We start from the raw sequence: 21700 nt of genomic DNA on the forward strand, positions 1-21700 counted from the left end.
ATGTTGGTGAGGTTGCGGAGAAAGGGGAACCCTCCTACACTGTTGGTGGGAATGTAAATTAGTTCAACCATTGTGGAAAGCAGTATGGACGTTCCTCAAAATGCTCAAAATAGACTTACCATTTGACCCAAGAATTCCACTTCTAGGAAATTACCGTAAGGATGCAGCACTCCAGTTTGAAAAAGACAGATGCACCCCTGTTTATCGCAGCACTATTTACAATTGCCAAGATATGGAAGCAACCTAAGTGTCCATCTATAGATGAATGGATAAAGAAGATGTGGTACATATACACAATGGAATATTATTCAGCCATAAGAAGAAAACAAATCCTACCATTTGCAACAACATGGATGGAGCTAGAGCGTATTATGCTCAGTGAAATAAGCCAAGTGGAGAAAAACAAATACCAAATGATTTCACTCATCTGTGGAGTATAAGAACAAAAGAAAAACTGAAGGAACAAAAAAGCAGCAGAATCACAGAACCCAAAAATGGACTAACAGTGCCAAAGGGAAAGAGACTGGGGAGAATGGGAGGGTAGGGAGGGATAAGGGCGGGGAAGAAGAAAGGAGGTATTATTAGCATGTATAATGTGGGGGGTGGGGGAAAGGGGAGGGCTTTGCAACACAGAGAAGACAAGTAGTTATTCTAGAACATCTTACTATGCTGATGGACAGTGACTGTAATGGTGTTTGTGGGGGGGACTTGGGGTAGGGGAGAGCCCAGTAAACATAATGTTCTTCAAAAAAATTAAAAATAATTAATTATTTTTAAAAAAGAATTATCAAATAGGGGAAATAAAAAGGCAACTGAATAATTAAATTAACAACATATCTACATACCTTGCATACATTGTCAAGCTTCTTACACTGAAATTAAAATTTGCCTTTTTGTTTTTGTCAAGAAAACAATAAACTTGAAAAATATTCTCTTAATGTTAATTCATTCCCATATGTTGTAATATTCATTATCTAATTATTCCTGTATGTTCTAATATTCATTTTTATTTTTGCTTTAAGCCAAGAATTATTTCAATGTATATTTTAAATATTCAGATGGTGTCTTGCCTGAGGGTTTCAGCCCTGGGCTAGTTGACTACGGATTCAGTGAGACCAAAAATGAAAACAGAATATTCTTGGTGTAGAAGGGTTTATATTCAGCTTTATTCTCCTGGTGGTAAGTCAAGCTCTAGAATCATGTACAGCAGTCTGTAGGTCCATAATCCACTTCTGACTCTGCCTCTAGTCAGAGTACTAGGCAGAGCTCTTTATATAGTGACTCAGTCAGTGGGATAGCTGATTGCCAGTGGGTGTGGAAATATTAGCCAGTAGGAGGTCAATTACATCATCAAGTAGTTTAGGGTCAAGTGGGGATAGTGGCAAGAGGAACTTCCACATTCCCCACAGGTGGATAGATTTCTTGTTACTTTTTTCTGCTTCGTGGTCCATGTCTTGTATGCCTTCAAATTTTTTAAATTCAAGCTTATTTACCATCAAGTACATGATGAGGACTTTTGAAATTTTATATTCATTTTAAAGAACAATGTATTATCTACAGGCATATGGGGGTGTAAACAAGATAATTCTTTGCTTAAAGCAAAAATAAAAGGTGATATTACAACATGTAGAAATTCAGAGAATGTCTTATAAATTTAGTGGTATTTGGCAAACACAAGTAGGAAAATAAGTAAATTTAATTTCAAAGTAAGAAGCTTGGAAATGAACTACAAACCAGTCAAAGAAATTTGACTGAGTAAATAAATATAAAAACTTATGTAAAAGGAGTGAAGATCAACTGAATTAATGATCAAGAAAACACAAAACTTGCTCTCTGATCAAAGATTTTTAAGGTTGCTCCAACTGTGATACCTCGAATAAATCCTACCTGGCCATGTAGTAAAATTGTTTTTATATGTTATCAGACTTTCAATAGTAATAGGCTTTTTACATCTATGTTCATGCAATATATTGGTCTATACTTGTCTTTTTGTCTTTATCTTCTTTGGGTACTAACAGTGTCTTCAGAGAATGGTTTAAGAAGTGTTCCCTATGCTTCTGTTTTCTAGAAGAGATTGTAGAAAATTGGCATAATTTATTCTTTAAAGATTTCTTAGAATTTGCCAGTGAAACAATTTGTGTCTGGTCCTTCTCTTCAGGGAGGTTATTAATTATTGATTTCATTTGTCCAACAGATATGGTTCTATTCATACAATGTATTTTTTTATATGAGCTTTGATAGATTGTCTCAGCAAATTAGTGCATTTCATCTAAGTTATCAGATCTGTGGCCATAGAGTTGTCCATAATATTCCTTTATTATCCTTTGATGCCCATGGGGATCAATAGTGATGGCACATCTTTAGTTTTTGATATTCGTAAGTTGTGTCTTTTATTGCTTTTTCTTAACTAACCTAATGGTTGATCAATTTTCCTTGATATTTTCAATGCCCCAGCTTTTCTTTTCCTTGGCTTTCTCTGTTGGTTTCTTCTTTTCAATTTCATTCATCTCTGCTCTAGTTTTCATTGTTTCTTTTATTCTGCTTGCTTAGGTTTATATTACTCTTCCTTTTTAGTTTTATGTGGTGGTAGATTATATTATTGATTTTCTTTTTTTTTTCACTCCTAACGTATGCATTCACTGGTACAAATGTCCTTTTAAGCACTGCTTTCACTGCATTCCACAAATTTAAAATCAATTGTGTTTTCATTCATGTAGTTCAAAATATTTAAATTCACCCCCCCACCCCTCCTGGGATTTCTTCAGCCCACATGTCCTTTAGAAGGGCAATTAAAAAATTTCCAGATATTTTGGTATTTTGACGCATGTTTCTGTTATGGAATTCAAGTTTCATTTGACTGATCTGAGAGCAAACTTTTTATTATGTGGGTATTAGTTTCCTAGGGCCACCATAACACATTACCACACAGATTGGGGAGCTTGAACAGCATGAGTTTATTTCCCCACAGCAGTGGGAACTAGAATTCCAGGACTAAGGGTGTGAGCTGAATTGGGTTCTTCTGAGGCCCTTTGATTTGTGGGTGGCTGTGTTCTGCTATCTTTGCATGGTCTTCTCTCTGTGCATATGTCATACTTCACTGTTTTTATAAGGACACCAGTTATATTGGATTAGGGCCCACCTGCTGACCTCATTTAAATTTGGTTACTTCTTTTTACACCCTGTCTCCACATACAGTCACATACAGTGTTACTGGGGGTCAGGAAATTAACACATGAAGTTGAGTTGGGGAGACACACAATTCAGCCCATAGCAATGACTATCCTTTTAAGCACGTTGTACTGGTTTTACTGCACAGAATGAGGTCTATCTTGGTGAATGTGTCATAGGTGCATGAGAAAATGTGTATTCTGTCACTGTGGAATCAAATATTCTGTAAATGTCAGATCCAATTGTATTATGAGTGATTTTCTATTCAGTTGAACTCTATCCTTATACATTTTCTGCCTGCTGGATATTTCATTTACTGATGGAGTGCTGCTGAGGTCTCCCACGCTTACAGTAAGAATATCTATTTCTCTTTGTAGCCCTATCAGTTTTTGCTTCGTGTATTTTGAGTCTCTGTAGGTGCAAACAAATGAAGGATTGTGGTAACCCTTGGAGAGTTGATCCCTTTATTACTATGTAGTGCCTCTCTTTATCTCTGATAATTTTCCTTGTGAAATTGACCTCATCTAAAATTTATATAGCTACTCTTCTCACTAATGGATTTTATCCCCAGGCAATGAGACCAAAAAAGTAACAACAAAATGTCCTTAGGGTTAAAGCATTTATACATAGCTTTATTCTCACAGTGGCAGGTCAAGCACTAGAATCCTGTCCACATCAGAGCAGGTCTGCATGCAGCAAGCTGGCCTCTGCCCCCAAGCCTCTCTGCCCACAGCCATCTCAGTCTCTGTCCTCGGCACTACTACCACTCCAGTCTCTGCTGCCCTGTAGACTTGCAGCCCAGAGCACTTGGCAGTGCTCTTCAGATAGAATCAATAACAACATATTGCCTACACATGTGCAGTGGGCATGCTGACAAGGGACAAGTCAGAATCCTGGTCATAGGAAGTTCCATTTTCTCTATACTACTCCAGCCTTCTTGTTTTTTGTAGCCATGATATACCTTTTGCCATCTCTTTACTTTTAGTCTGTGTCTTTATGAATATGTATATATAGATTTGTAGACAGCATTTGATTGATTCTTTACCTTGAAAGGGATTGTTATTATAGTTGGATTAATATCTACCATATTTGTAATTACTTTGTATTCACTGCATTTTTCTGTCTTCCCTTATTTTATGCCTTCTGTGATTTTAATTGGGCTTTTTACATAATCAGCAAATCAACGATACTTATTTTTTTAAATGTGTAGTGGTTGCACTGGAGTTTATAATATACACAACTCATCTAAGTCCTCTAAAACAGCACTATACTGCTTCATGGGCAGTTTGGTCCCTTCTTATAGAGTATTCCCAACTGCCCAGTCCTGCACCTTACAACACTGCTGTCATTCATTTCTTATTCATAACCTATGGATACATTCTTGCTATTATTGTGAACCATTATCTAGATATCCATTAGGTATAAGAAAAATAAAAGATTTTATTTACTTTATCCCTCAACATGCTTCCTTTCTTTTTGTAGAACTGACTTCCTGATATATTGTGGGGTAAATGGCAGAATTTTGAGAATCTCCTTCCTAGCCTTAATTTATGTATCAATAGGTGTTTACCGAGTGCAGAGACTCTGTCCATCTAGCGCAAGGGGTAGAGAGAAAATGGCCATTCTCTTTTCCCCCATTCCTGGTACATAACTGGTTTGGCATCTATGAGTCACCAAGGACCCGACAATGGAGTTCCTCCCAGAAGGAACGGGTGTTAAGAGGTGAACACACCGAGGCAGCAATGCAGGCGCCCCAGCTGGAGGTGCTGAGCCTAGCTGGCAAATTCAAGCAAGTGGTGAGCAATAAAAATGGTTTCTCTCAACATAACCTTTCCTTTGACCTATTTTGATTTCACTGGTTTTATAGGGGATTCACCCCAGGCTGGGAACTCCCTTCTTCCCAGACCTACATATATATATATATATGTAGGTCTTTCTTTAAGTATTAAAAGAAAGAAACTAACCTGGAATACACACACACACACACACATTTTTTTCTCCTTTTAGAGTTTCTTTTAACATTTCTTGAAAGTCTGGTCTACTGGGAAAACTATTCCATTTTTCTTGTCTGAGAAAGGCTTTTTCTTCACTTCTGAATGTGTCATGGGATACAGAACTGCAGTTAGTTTCTTTCTTTTAATACTTTATCTCACTCCTCTCTTGCTGTTTGTATGATTTCTGAAGAGGCCTACCTTGTAATTTTTTGTTGGATGCTAAACATATGTTACGTACCAGAACTGGAAGTAAACAGGTCTTTGGTGTGAGGTTTTACTTATCTGACTCAGTTGAACTGTATTTATATGTCAGAGGCTTCAAAATCCTCATGTCCTTTTTGTCTCCCATTTTGTATTTCCATAAGAGCTCCTTCTTAAATAGTCTCTCAGTTGTAATTTACTGCAACTCTACATGGTGGTGAGGTTTTGGGAATGGTGTTTTTCAATCTAATGACTTATTTTTTAAAAGCATTCCCATGTCTCTGTGCTAAACTGTGAATGTTTATAGCCATTTAGTAGATATGGTTACACTTCCTCTAGGTCAGACGATTTGCTGAGGTAGTTCTCAATGAAAGAATCTTGTTATATGGATCAGAACAGTCTGTGCATTTTTCTGAATGGTTACTTCTCCCCAGAGGATATTTCAAAGGGTCTTCTTTTTCTTTTACCTGCTGGAAGCATGAGGTTTTTCTCAGACCTTCATTTAGACTGTGTGAACTTCCTTAAGGTAAGGCTCATGAATTTGTGGTGATTCCCCCCAAAATTGGTCACCAGGCATTGTTTTGTGTCTAAACTGTATTTCTCCCAACTGGGTAATGGAATGGCTGGGGCCTTGGGTGTGCAGTCTGGCACAGGAAGGTCGGCACACATTAGCCACAGTCCTTCCTTTCTTATGGCACTTACTAATAAGGTATTATAATCATGAATACGCATGCTCTTTCCCAACGACCCAGACTCATTCTTTTGAAATGTAATCAAGGACAGGGTTGTTTCCTGGTTTCTACGAGAAGTTAGAATCCTAACTACACTAAGCACCTGAATATCCCACTGACCAATTCTTTGAATATTTTCACTTCTACGACTCTACTGAGATCCTGTACTCCCTCCTTCTCCCTTTAAAATGCCTGTCACCCCTGCACACCAGTAAGATATGTACACAGATTATCAGAAATGGTTCTCAGAGCTATGTATCCCCAAGAAGTCCCACAGTCTTCTGCTGGTGTGAGTCCCAGAGAACAGAAGGCCCAAGTGAAGCTCTCTGGTGGAGACCTGAGCACCAAGGGCTCTGATGTCCAAGGACAGAAGATGGATGTTCTGATGCAGAAGGGAGAATTTACACTTCACATTTGTGTTCCACTTTGGCCTCCAACACACTGGATGATTCCACCCACATGGGTAAGAATGATGTCCAGTCTCCTGAACCCAATGCTGATCTCTCAGAAACTCCAGAATAATCATATGACCTATTTGGGCATATCTTGACACACAAACGTAACTCCCACAGCCACTGTATTATAGATGGAAGAACCTTCTGCATCCCAGTATCCTGCAGTGTTTATGGAGGTCACCAGTGAGCAGTCCACCTCTTCTCCCGTATGTTCAAGTGCCCATGTCATCACACCTGCCACAGGTTTGCCTCTCTCCACCAGGGCATTTCCCATGGACTGCTTGGGAAACACCAGCTGAGCGCCAACCTGTACCCACATGCCAAATTGCTCTTCTGCCATCCAGGCAGGGAGCCATTCCCCAAATCCCTATTTTACCACCTGTGTTGTCAGGATGTTATGGGTACCATTGTATGAAGAGACACCGAGATGGAAATGAATTAACGTGGGTTTTATTTGGAGACAGACTGTGTGTGAGGACATAGGGAGAAGCAAAGGCCAGATGGGAGAGGGCAGGCAAAAGGAGCATTTGGTGGAAGAGTCCTGGGCTGTTGTGTAGCCTCAGGAAGGATGTGCCAGCAACAGGCCTGCCCCTGTCCCCGGACTGTCATCACTGGCTCAGAGCAGCCCATGGGAAGCTTGGCCAGGCACAAGACCCAGTCTGCAGGAGAGGTATTTCCTCAGGAGCCCGGGTAATTCCCTCCCCTCTCCTGGCATCTCTGTTTCTCAAAATTGGACCTCTTGTGTCAGAATCTGCAATAAATATTCAAGACCACAGAGACTTGTTTTCCTCCTGGTTGGGAAATGTCTCCAAGTTCAAGTCTCAGTAGCCCTGTGGATCCCCTCAGCCTGCATGACGCATCTGTGAGCGAGGTCACGGACTCAGCTGTGGCTTTGTAAAGGCGCAGTTACTGGATGGTAAAGGCACACCAACACAAGCAGACCCTGAGGTGCGGATGCTCAGCCATCAGTTCACTGCCCATAGATCCTTTCTTTAAGAAAGCCCCTAAGAGAGAAATTGTGGTAATTGCTACTTATACACCTGTAGTCAATGGGCTCCTGAAGTTTCTCTGGAAATTAGATGGGGAGTTGATACATGGTGAGCAGATATTTTCTGTGCCTCTTGACTTCTAACTAACATTTTGGCCACACTGTCCACACAAGTGCTTCCCTGCTGAGTGGAACCTCTGATGCTCACAGGTGTGATTATGGCTCATCTTTCTCACCCTGCAGCACACACAGGCTCTTTTCTCCATGTGTGCATTGGGGCCAGGGGAGGGATGACTGTCCAGTAAGGCCTCACTCATGTTCCCCATATGCAAATGATTCTCTCCTAAGTCTGCCTTCAGACTGCTGTATGATGTCAATAATTCTGTGCCCACATCCTGGCATTCGGTAGGTTTTTCTGCTGAGTGTATTCTCTCACATGGTGATGTCAGACTTACAGATATAGACTCACTCACACTCCTCACACACAGAACACTTCTTCCCCAAGACTGTGCTCTTGTGTATCACTAGGCCTGACTTGCAAATCACTGCAGAATCACTAGACATAAAGCTTCTCATCTAAGTGTTTCCACTGGATGGAGGTCAGGGACAATTTTTGGAAAAAGCCTTGCCAACACTCCTTGCACACAAAAGGCTTCTCCCATTTTCATGGTGGGAAATCAGTGATGATCTTTGGGTAAAGCTTTTCCCATACTACATACAGAAAATTCTTCTCAGCTGAGTGTTGTGTGTGTGTCTTCTGATGTCTTAGGAGATTTGACTTCCAGGTAAAACATCACCCACAATACCTGTACACAAAAGGCTTCTCCCCGAGTGTGTCCACAGGTGGGAGATCAGAGATGATTTTCGGATAAAGCCTTGCCCACACTCCTTGCACACAAATGGCTTCTCCCCAGAGTGTTTCCACTTGTGGGAGATCAGGGATGATTTTTGGATAAAGCTTTGCCCACACTCCTTGCACACAAAAGGCTTCTCCCCTGAATGTATCTTCTGATGGGTCAGGAGATTTGACTTCCAGCTAAAACTTCTCCCACAATACATGCACACAAAAGGCTTCTCACCTGAATGTGTCCTCTGATGGGAGATCAGGTATGATTTTTGGATAAAGCCTTGCCCACACTCCTTGCACACAAAAGGTTTCTCCCCTGAGTGTGTCTTCTGATGTCTCAGGAGATTTGACTTCCAGTTAAAAGATCGCCCACAATACCTGCACACAAAAGGCTTCTCCCCCGAATGTGTCCTCTGATGGGAGACTAGGCATGACTTTTCAATAAAGCCTTGCCCACAATCCTTGCACACAAAAGGCTTCTCCCCCAAATGTGCCTTCTGATGTCTTAGGAGATTTGACTTCCACCTAAAATTTCTCCCACAATACATGCACACAAAAGGCTTCTCCCCTGAGTGTGTCTTTTGATGTCTCAGGAGATTTGACTGTAAGCTAAAACTTCGCCCACAATACCTGCACACAAAAGGCTTCTCCCCTGAATGTGTCTTTTGATGTCTCAGGAGATTTGACTTCAAGCTAAAACTTCTTCCACAATACCTGCACACTAAAGGGTTCTCCCCTGAGTGTTTCCACTGGTGGGACATCAGGGATGATTTTTCAATAAAGCCTTGCCCACACTCCTTGCACACAAAAGGCTTCTCTCCTGAGTGTTTCCACTGGTGGGAGATCAGAGATGATTTTCGGATAAAGCCTCGCCCACACTCCTTGCACACAAAAGGCTTCTCCACTGAGTGTGTCTTCTGATGTCTCAGGAGACTTGACTTCAAGCTAAAACTTTGTCCACAAAACCTGCACACAAAAGGCTTTACACCTGAGTGTTTCCATTGGTGGGAGATCAGGGATGATTTCTGGATAAAGCCTTGCCCACACTCCTTGCACAGAAAAGGCTTCTGGCCTGAGTGTTTCCACTGGTGGGAGATCAGGGATGATTTTCGGGCAAAGCCTTGCCCACATTCCTTGCACAGAAAAGGTTTCTCCCCTGAGTGTGACCTCCTGCATGTTATAAGGTTAGAATTACTGCTGAAGTCTGGCCCACCCTCCCTGCACATATATGAAATCTCTCCTGGGTGAGTCTTCTGGTGCAAGAATAGTGCTGACTTATCAGTAAAGTCCTGTCCACACTCCCTGCATGTTAAAAGATTCTGTCCATGATGTGCGTTTCTGTGATCAAGCAGCTTTGTCTTCTGGCTAAAGCCTTGCCCACACTCTGCACATTGGAACGCTTCCCATCTTGAATTTTCTCTTCCTTTTAATACTTTGCCTGTTTCTTTAGGATTTCCCCTCTGAGCTTGACTGCCATCTATTTCCACCACTGAGTTCCTTTGCCCCAGACTTACTGCCTTTGTGGGGTGTGGGCTGGAAGTTATCCCAGACATCTGACTCCCCCTCCTCAACAAGGTCTGGGAGTTTTCTTCTCTCTCTTGACCTGCTGCCCAATCACTCTGGTCACTCTGATGAGAGAGTTCTTCCTGCTCTTCTTCCTGGTGCTCCAGGCCAGGACTCCTCGGCTGTGGGTAATTTGAGGCACGTGCACCTGCAGACATCTGAGCAGAATGGTCATGAATCGTGTGCCTGACGAGGATGTGCTGACTGTAGGCCAGGGGGCAGCAGGGACAGAGATGGATTTTTGACTTTGCTTCTGCTGGAGAGAAAAAGTGCCCAGTCAGGATGGTCACAGGCGAGGCAGCCTGGGCCACCACCCAACACAAATGCCACCACCTCCCACGAGGGTTCCCCTCCCAGGCCCTGCTCTTGCATCTAGTTGGAAGTGTGTCTTCTCTTGGAGAGAGGAATGTACACACTACAGAAGGATTTCCTCTAGTCTGCTTTCTAAACTTCAGCTACAGCATCACCTGAATTATAAATCCTTCTGAGCCTCAGGAGGAATAATATCTTGCTGTATGTGACAATATGGATGGACCCTGAGTGGATTAATCTAAGTCAAATAAGACAGAAAGGCAAATACTTTAATCTATATGTGGGACCTGAAAAACAGAACAGAAACAAACTGACAGATATTGAAACTGACGGATATCAAAGGTGGGGCACTGTGAGGGCAGTCAAATAAGGTGAAGGGGAAAAAGAGGTACAAACATCATTATAAAATAAGTCATGGGAATATGGTATACACCTCAGGGAATATAGTCAATGTTGTAATAACTTTTTAAGATGAGATGGTAAAGAGTTATCTTGGGGATCATTTTACAATGCATAAGAACAAATCAGTATGAAACTGTAAACACATCTGAAACTAATAGGATACTGTATACACATTATACTTAAATTTAAAAATATGCATCAGATATCACCTTCGGCATATACTCCAGTGGCTTCCCATCACATGATTACATTTTAGCATGGATCACAGGGCCCTATACCCCACTCCCACTGCTCAGACCTCAGTTCCTTCCACTTTATGACTCGCTCACACCAGCCTACAGTGAGTGAGCTTTCTTCTGTCCCTTGAACAGAGTTCTTTCCTGACTGGACAGAATGACAATCAAATACAACCATACTTATTTGCTTGGCTTATCGGTTTTGTTAGTCTGAGTTCTGCTCAAATGTCACTTGCTTAGAGAGACCTCTGCTGTCCATCCTGTGTGACCACTTCACCCACCCCCAGCCCACTGTCCCAACACCACCTCCATGTGCTTTTCCAGGAGTAGTGTATTTGTAGCACTTATTTTCTGATATCACAATGGGGGGTTCTTTCCATGTTCTTGCCATCTACCACCACTGCATGTACACATGGGGACGGCAGGGATTTGATGACCACCTTCCATGCTGTAGTCTCCCAGGTATGAGAAAAGAGGTCGGCATGGAATAGAAAGCCAAATGAGGATTCATAAATAAGAATGTCTTATGAATAACCACATGGATATTCTTTGAACTTTTGAAGGTAAAGAGTTAAGAGGATTGAAATGAGTTGCCCTTGCTGACAAAGCTCAGAAATACTTGAGAAGATGATTTTTTAGACTTTTTAATTATTAAAGTAACATTAACATACAATCTTATGCTGGTTTCAAATATTTCTCAGTGGTTCAGCAGTCTCTGTGATTAACTTATCATTGCAAATTATTGTGCCCTTTTATGCCCCTCTCTGGTCCCCCTTCTGCATCTGCCAAAGCCCCTCCCTCTTGGTAACCACTAGGGACTTCTCAGTGTCTATGTCTACTGCTATTTTGTTCCTTCTTTTGCTTTGTTTTTATAATCTGCAAATAAGTGCAATATGGTATTTGTCTTTCTCCACCTGGCTTATTTCACTGAGCATAGTACCTCCAGATCCATCCATGTTGTTGCAAATGGTAGGATTTTTTCTTTTTATTGCTGAATAATATTCCATTGTGTATATATACGGAAATTTCTGTATCTACTTATCTACTGATGGACACTTAGGTTGCTTCCATATCTTGGCTATTGCAAACAGTGAAGCAATAAGCATAGGGGTGCATTTATCTTTTTGAATCAGGGATTGTTTTCTTTGGGTAAATTTGTAGAAGTGGAATGACTGGGTGAAATGTTAATTCAATTTTTAGTTTTTTTGAGGAACCTACATACTACCTTCCACAACAGTTGCACCAATTTGCAGATCCATCAACAGTGTAGGAGGTTCCTATTTCTCTGCATCCTCACCAGCACTTTTTTCCTTTTCTTTTTGATAGTGGCCATTCTAATCAGTGTGAATTGATGTCATTGTGGTTTTTATTTGCATTTCCTTGATGATAACAGATGTGGTGCATCTTTTCATGTGCTGGTTGGCCATTTGTATTTCTTTGGAGAAGTTTCTGTTCAGGTCCACCACCCATTTTTTCATCAGGTTGTTTTTCAGGTGAGGTGTATGAGTTCTTTATATATTTTCAATGTTAACCCCTTATCAGATGATTCATTAATATATTCTCCCATAGTGTGGGGTGACTTTTTGTTCTGCTGATGGTATCTTAAGCTGTACAGAAACTTTTTACTTTGATGTAGCACCACTTGTTCATTTTTTATTTGCTTTTCCTTGCCCAAGGAGCTCTGTCAAGCAAAATGTAGCTCATATATTCAAGAGAATTTTGCCTACTTTTCTTTTAAGTTTTATGGTTTCATAATTTACATTCAGGTCAGTGAACCAATTTGAGTTTACTTTTGTGTATGGAGTTAGACTATAAGTCAGTTTCATTCCATGTAGTTGTTCAGTTTTGCCAACACAAATTATTGAAGAGTCTGTATTTTACCCATGGTATATTCATGGTACCATTACTATATATTAATTGACCATATATGCCTGGGTTTATATAGGGGCTCTTGATTGTGTTCCATTGACCTATGGGTCTGTTCTTGTGCCAGTACCAAATTGTTTTGATTACCATAGCTTTGTTGTACAGCATGAAGTCAGGGAGAATAATCCCCCCAGCTTTGTTCTTCCTTCTCAGGATTGCTTTGGCTACTCAGGGTCTTTTGTGGTTTCATATGAATTTTAGAACTATTTGTTCTAGTATGTTGAAGAATGCTGTTGGTATTTTGATAGAGATTGCATTGAATCTCTAAAATGCTTTGGACAGGATGGCCATTTTGGCAATATTAATTCTTTGTATCCAGGAGCACGGGATCAATGTCCACTTATTGGTGTCTTCATTAATTTCTCTCATGAGTGTCTTGTGGTTTTCAGAATATAGGTTTTTCACCTCCTTGGTTAGGTTTATTCCTAGGTGTTTTATTCTTTTTGATGCAATTGTAAGTGGAGTTCTTTCAATTTCTCTATTAATTTGTTGCTAGTATGTAGGAATGCAACAGATTTCTGTGCGTTAATTTTTGTATCCTGCAACATTGCTGAATTCAGTTATTAGTTCTAGTAGATTTTGGGTGGATTCTTTAGGGTTTTCAATGTAGAATATCATGTCATCTGCAAAACAGTGACAGTTTAAGTTCTTCTGTATCAGTCTGGATGCATTTTATTTCTTTGTCTTGTCTGATTGCATGGCTAGGACCTCCAGTACTATGTTGAATAAAAGTGGGGAGAGTGGGCATCCTTGTCTTATTCCCGATCTTAGAGGAAAAGCTTTTAGCTTTTCACTGTTAAGTATGACATTGGCTATGGGCTTGTCATATATGGCCTTTATTATGTTGAGGTTCTTGCCCACTATACCCATTTTGTTGAGAGTTTTTGTCATGAATGGATGTTGAATTTGGTCAAATGCTTCTTCAGCATCTATTAAGATGATCATATGATTTTTGGCCTTCTTTATTTTGATGTGGTGTATGATGTTCATGGATTTTCAAATATACCATACTTGCATCCCTGGAATAAATCCCACTTGGTCATAATAGATTATCTGTTTGATGTTTTTTTAAATTCAATTTAATAATATTTGGTTGAGTATTTTTGCATCTATGTTGATCAGGGATACTGGTCTGTAATTTTCTTTTTTTGTGGTGTATTTGCCTGGTTTTGGTATTAAGAATGATGCTGGCCTTCTAGAGTGAATTTGGAAGTATTCCCTCCTCTTCTACTTTTTGGAAAATATTGAGGAGGATGGTTTTTATGTCTTCTCTAAGTGTTTGAAAAAATTCAGCACTGAAGCCATCTGGTCCAGGAGTTTTGTTCTTAGGTAGTTTTTTGATTACCAATTCAATTTCATTGCTGGTAATTGGTCTGTTCAGATTTTGTTTCTTCCTTGGTCAGTCTTGGAAGGTTATAGTTTTCTAGAAAGTTGTCCATTTCTTCTAGGTTATCCAATCTGTTAGCATATAATTTTTCATAGTATTCTCTAATAATTTGAGTATTTTGGTGGTGTCCGTAGTGATTTTTCCTTTCTCATTTCTGATTCCATGTGTGTATGCTCTCTTTTGTCTTGATAAGTCTGGCTAGCAGTTTATCTGTTTTGTTTATTTGTCAAAGAGCCAGCTCCCAGTTTCATTGGTTCTTTCTACTGTTTTATTCTTCTCAAATTTTTTTTTTGTGTGCTCTGATCTTTACTATGTCCCTCCTTCTACTGACTTTGGGCCTCATTTGTTCTTCTTTATCTAATTTCATTAATTGTGAGTTTAGACTGCTCATTTGGGATTGTTCTTCTTGAGGTAGGCCTGTATTGCAATACACTTCCCTCTTAGCATGGCCTTCACTGTGTCCCACATTTTTTTGGTGTTGAGTTGCTGCTTTCATTTGTCTCCATATATTTATTTTTATTTGGTCATTGATACATTGATTGTTTAGGAACATGTTGGTAAGCCTACATGTGTTTGTGGGCTTTTCTTTGTATATTTATTTATAATTTCGTATCTTTGTGGTCTGAGAAGCTAGTTGGTACAATTTCAATCTTCCTTAATTTATTGAGGTTCTTTTTTGACCTAGTATGTGATCTACTCTTGAAAATGGTCCATGTGCACTTGAGAAGAATATGTATCCTGCTGCTTTTCGGTGTTCTGTAGATGTCTGTTAGGTCCATGTATTCTGATGTGTTGTTCAGTGCATCTGCTTTCTTATTTTCTATCTGGTTGATCTGTCCTTTGGTGTGAGTGGTGTGTTGAAGTCTCCTAAAATGAATGCATTGCATTCTATTTCCCCCTTTAATTCTATTAGTATCATAATTAGGTGCTCCTATGTTGGGTGCACAGGTATTTATAATAGTTATATCCTCTTGTTGGACTGGCCCCTTTATCATTACATAATGTCCTTGTCTCATTATTTTCTTTGTTTAGAAGTCTATTTTGTTTGACACAAGTACTGCAACACCTGCTTTTTTCTCTCAATTATTTGCACGAAATACCTTTTCCATCCCTTTACTTTTAGTTGGTGTAAATCTTTGGGTTTGAAATGTGTCTCTTGTAGGTAGCATATAGATGGGTCTCTCTTTTTTTTATCCATTCTGTAACTCTGTATGTTTTGACTGGTGCAGTCCATTTGCATTTAGGGTGATTATTGGTAGGTATGTACTTACTGCCATTGCAGGCTTTAGATTTGTGGTTACCAAAGGTTCAAGGGCATCTTCTTTACTATCCAACAGTCTAACTTAACTCACTTATTATGCTATTTCAAACACAATCTAAAGGTCTTTCCCCTCCTTTTTCTGCCTCCTTCACTGTTTATATATTAGGTGTCATATTCTGTACTCTTTGTGCATCCCTTGACTGATTTTGTGGGTAGCTGATTTAATTTTGCATTTGCTCAGCAATTAATTGGTCTACTTCCTTTACCATGGTTTTATTTTCTCTGGTGACAGCTATTTAGCTTTAGGAGCACTTCCATCTATAGCAGTCCCTTTAAAACACACTGTAGAGATGGGTCATAGGACATAAATTCCCTCAACTTTTGCTTATCTGGGAATTGTTTAATCCCTGCTTCAAATTTAAGTGATAATGTTGCCGGGTAGGGTATTCTTGATTTGAGGCCCTTCTATTTCATTGCTTTAAAAATATGATGCCAGTCCTTTCTGGCTTGTAGGGTTTCTGCTGAGAAGTCTGATGACAGCGTGATGGGTTTTCCTTTGTACGTGATCTTTCTTTTTACTCTCTCTGGCTGCTTTTAGCACTCTGTCCTTGTCTTTGATTTTGCCATTTTAGTTATTGTACATCTTTGTGTTTTCTTGCTAGGGTCCCTTGTGTTGGGAGATCTGTGGATTTCCATGACCTGAGAGACTATTTCCTTCACAAGATTGGGGAGGGTTGCAGTAATTATTGTCTCAGAGACTTTCCCTTTTTCTCTCTTCTTCTTTTTCTGGTACATCATAATGTGAATATTGTTCCATTGAGATTGTTCACAGTTCTATTATATTCATTCATTCCTAGAGATCCTTTCTGTGTCTCTGCTTCTTTGTATTCCTGTTCTCTAATTTTATTTCATTTGCCATCTCCTCTAACTCATCTAGCCTGCTTTTAAATATCTCCATTCTGTTTCATTTTAGACACCATATTTTTCAAATTTTCTACCTTTTTTGAAGTCCTCCCTGAGATCTTCAAAAATTGTCTGCAGCTATGTGAGCATTTTTATGTCTCTAACTTTGAAATCTTTATCAAGAAGATTGGTGACTTCAGTTTCACTTAGCCCTCTTTCTCTTGAGCTACTAAGCACAGGGAGTGATAGTGGGGGTTGCAGGTGTGCAGTGCCAATACCTGCTGAGAGGAAAGAGCTCTTTCCTGCTTCCTGGCTGCAGTTCTGGCCTCCATTGCCATGTCTGGTGGGCTGAGCATGGAGGGAGGAGCCTCTGTGTTACATCCTTTTACCTGTCATAGTCATGGCCACCCTCCAGATGGTCTGGAGTGATGGTGGGGGAAGCAGGTGTGCAGGCTGGTGCCTGCCAGGAGGAAGTAGTGCAGGCTGTGTATTGCAGTGTGGGTGTTGGGGTTCAATTGCCAGCCAGGGGAATGGAGCACCTGAAGCTCCTGAATGTTCCCAACCTGCTGGGCTGAATATGCCAGGACAATTTTGTTCACCTGTCCTTTCTCCTAAGCAGCAAGCTCTGTGTAATCCTTGCCCCTTTATCAACTCTCTCGCAGTTGGGAAGTCTTTCAAAGTGCCTGCCTTTCTTTTGTTGTGGAGTGGCCATTTGTGGGTACCTGTTCTCCACAAGTGGCTGGAATCTCCATCTCTCCAAGTATTCTGTCTTTGCTTTCCAACCCCACTAATCTCCAGAGCATGATGTAATGTGAGTTTGTTATCCTGGAGCAGATCTCCACTGGTGGGTGTTTAGCAGTCCTGGGCTTCTACTCCCTCCCCACTCAGTTTCTCTTCCTCCTGCCTGTGAGTTGGGGTGGGGGCAGGACTTGGGTCTTGTGGATTGCAGCTTTGTACTTTGTCCTTTTCTGTGGTCTTCTCTCTTCCCCAGATATGGGCAGGCTGTAGCAGTCTTCAGGTTACTCTTTCAGGATTCGTTGTATTTTGTGTATTTTTGTTGTATGTGGGTTTTAGAGGAGACACCTGCCTCATTTCTCATGCCACTATCTTTTTCCAGATTGGCACAAAACTTTCTTGGGGATTTTTGCATCTATGTTCATCAGAGATACTGGTCTGTAATTTTGTGTATGTGTGTTGTGTATGTCTGTTTTTAGTATTAGAGTGATGCTGGCCTCACAGAATTGATGTTGGAAGTATTCTCCCTCTACTTTTTGGCATACTTTAAGGATGGGTATTAGCTCATCTCTTATGTTTGGTAGAATTCAGCTGTGAAGCCATCTGGACTTGGTATTTTGTTTTTTGGGATGTTTTTTTAATCACAAATTTGATTTCATTGATGGGAATTGGTCTGTTCAGATTTTCTTTCTTCCTGGGTCAATCTTGAAAAGTATTTTTCTAGGAAATTGTCCATTTCCTCCAGGTTTTCCAATTTATTGACATACTTTTTCATATTATTCTTTAATAATTCTTTGTATTTATGTGGTGTGTTTTGATTATTCTTTGTTTCTGTACATTCTTTTTTCTTGATAAGTCTCTAGGGGTTTATCTGTTTTTATTTTCTCAAAGAACCAGCTCCTGATTTCATCGATTCTATTTTTTTCTTCAGTATTTTATCTACTTATACTCTGACCTTTATTATGTCCCTCCTTCTACTAATTCTTGGTTACATTTGTTCTTCCTTTTCTAATTTCTTTAATTATGAGTTTAGACTATTTGGGATTGCTCCTGGGTCTTGTGGTAAACATCTACTGCTATGTACATTTTTAGAAATGCCTTTGCCACTCCCACAGATTTTGGGCTTTTGGGATTTTTCATGTGTCTCCGTGTATTTCTTCATTTGTTTCCATTTCTTCCCTGACCTATAGATTATTTAGAAGCAGGCGGTTTAGCCTCCATGTGTTTGCAGGTCTTTGTTTTGTTTATTTCTACTTTTATACCATTGTGAATCTCTGCACTTCCATGACCTGTGTCAATTTCCTTCCCCAGATTGGGGATGTTTTCAACATTTCCTAAAAGAAATTTCCCATCCCTTTGTCTTTCTTTTCTCCATCTGGTACCCCTATTAGGCAGATACTTTCATTTGGTTGGTCACATAGCTCTCTTCTCATTCTTTCATTCCTAGAGATCCTTTTTCTCTGTTCCTCAGTGTGTTTTCCTGTTCTCTAATTTCCATTTCATTTACCATCTTCTGTACATATTCTAATGTACTTTTAAATCCCTCCATTTCGTGTTTCACTTCAGATACTGTATTCTTCAGCTGAGTGGATAATTTTCAGATACTCTCTGTTGAAATGATCCTTGAGATCTTGAATACTTTTCTGTATATCCATGGGAATGTTTATGACTTTTATTTTGAAATCCCTATCAAGACGATTAGTGATCTGTTTCATTTAGCTGTGTTTTTGGAGTTGTGTCTTTTGTTTTGTTTGAATATTAATCTGCCTACTCATTTTTTCAGTGTTTCTGTTTCTTCCTTTGTATTAGATGTCTCTGCTATGGCTTTCTGACCTTTTCTGTGTGATCCTCTCTTCTTCCTCAGCTGTAGGTGGTCTGTTCTACAGTCTTTGGGTCGTTTTCAAGTCTAGTTGCACTTGCTGTATTTTCATGTGTTTTTGGTAGGAGGTTACTGCCTTGCCTTCCTATTGAGCCATCTTTATTCCTCTCAGAGAAGACTTAGTTTTTATTCTATAAGCTGCTCACCATTAAATAATGGAAATTGTGTATAAAAAATAAAATATACATGCATATATACATATATATGTATATATACATACAAAATACCAAAACCATCTCTAAAAAGGAAATATTTATAACAGCTGTGTTTCACTATGTAAAAAAAACAATGTTCAGAAAGGAAAACCTGCCTTGAAAAGAGAAGCATGACACTGACCAAAGCCACTCCTGGTGCTTCTGGCTGTTAGTGTGATGACTGTTACAGGGAATCACCGGGGCCCCATCAAATGTGTGGCTGAGTGCTCCAATGTCACCTGCAGTGATTCCAATGCTCAGTGGCTTCTGACCACTCAAAGGATACATCTCTGTGTCTGCCATCCATGAGAAGGGGCCACAGCAGCCACGTTTGGGAGGATGGCTTCCTACCAGCACCTCTGACAAGCCACCCCACCATGCAAAGCCAATGGCCAGTGTCCACAAGGAGCTTCCCCTTACCTGGACAGGTGACTGGCTGGTGTCTCCTCTCTTCCCTCCATGGCTCTCCCACTCGTTCCAACCAAGTGATGAGGTCCGGTTTAGAACAGGGAATTCCTGCTTAGCGGGGAAAAATAAGCAGGTCACTCTTGGTTATAGTATTGAGGGGCTATTTGCTGCAGCCAGACTTGGGGGGGAAGACCAGGGTGGTGGTAAAGAGCTCAGAAGCATTCATTCCAAGCTGAGAGTGCTGGCCGGGCTGGGATCCTGGCTCAGACCGGCAGCACTGTGCTTGGAGAAGCAGCTGGGGAGCAGCGTCCAGCCCCAGGGAGCAAGGACTGCCAGGGCACAGTGCCAGCAGTACAGAGCCCCCACCAGTCCCCAGGGGAACAGGAAGCTGAGCACCTCTTCTCGGCTGAAACCCAAGGCAAAAATAGGTGCATGAGAGGCAAAACAGCCCTGAGGGGAGCCCCCACTCACCCAGTGAGACCAGGTGGCTGAAGTTCTCCAGCATCACCTGCCTGTACAGGGCCCTCTGCGCAGGGCTCAGCAGCTTCCATTCCTTCTGCGTGAAATCCACAGCCACATCCCCGAATGTCACAAAAGCCTGCAACACAAACCCAGGCCTGCTCACAAGGGACTGTGACCAGAGCCTGGCTATGTACATGCACAGGGGTTAGATTCACCCTCCAACTTTGCATGTGACCACTGACTGCCAAACCTTCCACATTGCAGGTGGGTCATACCTGAGATGGACAGTACTTCTGCCCTCCTCCCCAGCTCATGGACCTGCCTCATCCCACAGGGACTCCTCAGGCATCCCAAAATGCTTCAAGTCTTGGCCACTGGTCTCTACAGCCCCTCCTTTACAGACACCAACTAACTGATCTTCCCTGGGCACTGGAACAAGGACAGCCATCCTCTATTTTAATTCTCTGTGTATGTTGCTCACACTGGAGGGGGCCAGGCCTGGCAGGTCACTTCCCCAGGACTGCTGCTGGCTTGGCCCTGTACCAACAAGGCAGCCACCAGGGCAAGTCAAGGGAATGGGGTCTATTCTCTTATGGTAAAGATGGGACATCTGGTACGCCTCACCTCTCTCCTGGCTTTCCAAGGTCTCAGAGCGACTTTCCTGCTCTCCATGGAGAAAGGAACCCCTCGGAGGGCTGTTCTGTGGGAAGAGAAGAGAGTAAGAGGTGCCTCGGTGCTCCTGTGCTGTGCAGGGCAGGGCTGACCCTAGCAGTGGGAGGCAGTCAGAGGGCACTAGCACAGCCACCACCAGGGTCCTGACAAGGGCAGAAGAAGCCAGGATACTAGCTGGCACATCTCCATGCTGGGGCCTGGGTGGAGGCTTCAGCACTCTGGGAGCCCAGTGAGCATCTTCTTACAATGCTGAGTTAATAAGAGACAGCCTTGGGACACTGCAGTGGAACTCCTGCCTCTAACATTAGGGCCGAGAGCTCCAGTTGTCCATTGCATTGGCAGGACACCTCATGACAGCTGAATTGCTCTCCGAGCCTGTCTCCCTGTGCTTGAATGAGGGATAACCATAGGCAAAGACTGGAGCCAACAGCTAGACAGTGTTGACAGAATGCACAGCATGCTACTAACCACAAGGCTAAAGCCCAAGGGAGACATAGTGTGGCTTACATGGGGAGGACCTGGTATAGAAGCAATATCCCACCCCAGGGTAACTGCACTGGAGTGAGCTCACCCCCACCAGAATGCACTCCCCCTATTTAGGGCCATGAAGGAGGGATTAAACAATTTCCAGATAAGGAAAAGCTGAGAGAATTTACTGACCACAACCCATCTCTACAGTCTATTTTGGAGGGATTGCTATAGATGGAAGTGTTCCTAAGGTTTAATAGCTGTCACCAGAGGTAATAAAACCACAGTAAAGAAAGTAGAACAGCTAATTACTCAGGAAATACAAAATTAAATTAACTATCCACAAAGTCAATCAAGGGATACACAAAGAGTATAGAATATGATACCTAATACATAAAGAGTAGAGGAAGAAGAAAAAGGAGAAGAAAACAAAGAAACTTTAGATTGGGTTTGTAATAGCATATTAAGTGAGTTAAGTTAGACGGTTAGATAGTAAGGAAGTTACCAT

The 21700-nt window shown here is 41.2% G+C and overlaps 2 protein-coding genes across 14 annotated transcripts in view; one reads left to right on the forward strand and one right to left on the reverse strand.

The window, feature by feature from the left end:
- Positions 1–21700, forward strand: part of LOC118918796 (zinc finger protein 337-like) — a 124973-nt gene that overhangs the window by 46326 nt on the left and 56947 nt on the right. The gene's annotated exons all lie outside the window — the stretch shown is intronic.
- Positions 1–21700, reverse strand: part of LOC130680784 (zinc finger protein 337-like) — a 56755-nt gene that overhangs the window by 27836 nt on the left and 7219 nt on the right. Inside the window, exons 3-7 of one of the 6 annotated variants that reach the window (XM_057492162.1) lie at positions 20677–20752; positions 20062–20238; positions 19603–19698; positions 9899–10203; positions 6984–7208 (exon numbers count right to left, since the gene is read on the reverse strand). In XM_057492162.1, coding sequence (XP_057348145.1) covers positions 7158–7208; positions 9899–10203; positions 19603–19698; positions 20062–20238; positions 20677–20752 — 705 coding nt within the window. In that variant the 3' untranslated portion in view covers positions 6984–7157. Of the gene's footprint in view, positions 1–6983; positions 10204–14171; positions 19422–19602; positions 19699–20061; positions 20239–20676; positions 20753–21700 lie in introns of those variants that run through there. The other 5 variants (XR_008993815.1, XM_057492163.1, XM_057492161.1 and 2 more) reach the window with 5 other exon arrangements.

The sequence above is a fragment of the Manis pentadactyla genome, chromosome 14 (assembly GCF_030020395.1).
Source record: "Manis pentadactyla isolate mManPen7 chromosome 14, mManPen7.hap1, whole genome shotgun sequence".
Classification (NCBI taxonomy): Eukaryota; Metazoa; Chordata; class Mammalia; order Pholidota; family Manidae; genus Manis; species Manis pentadactyla.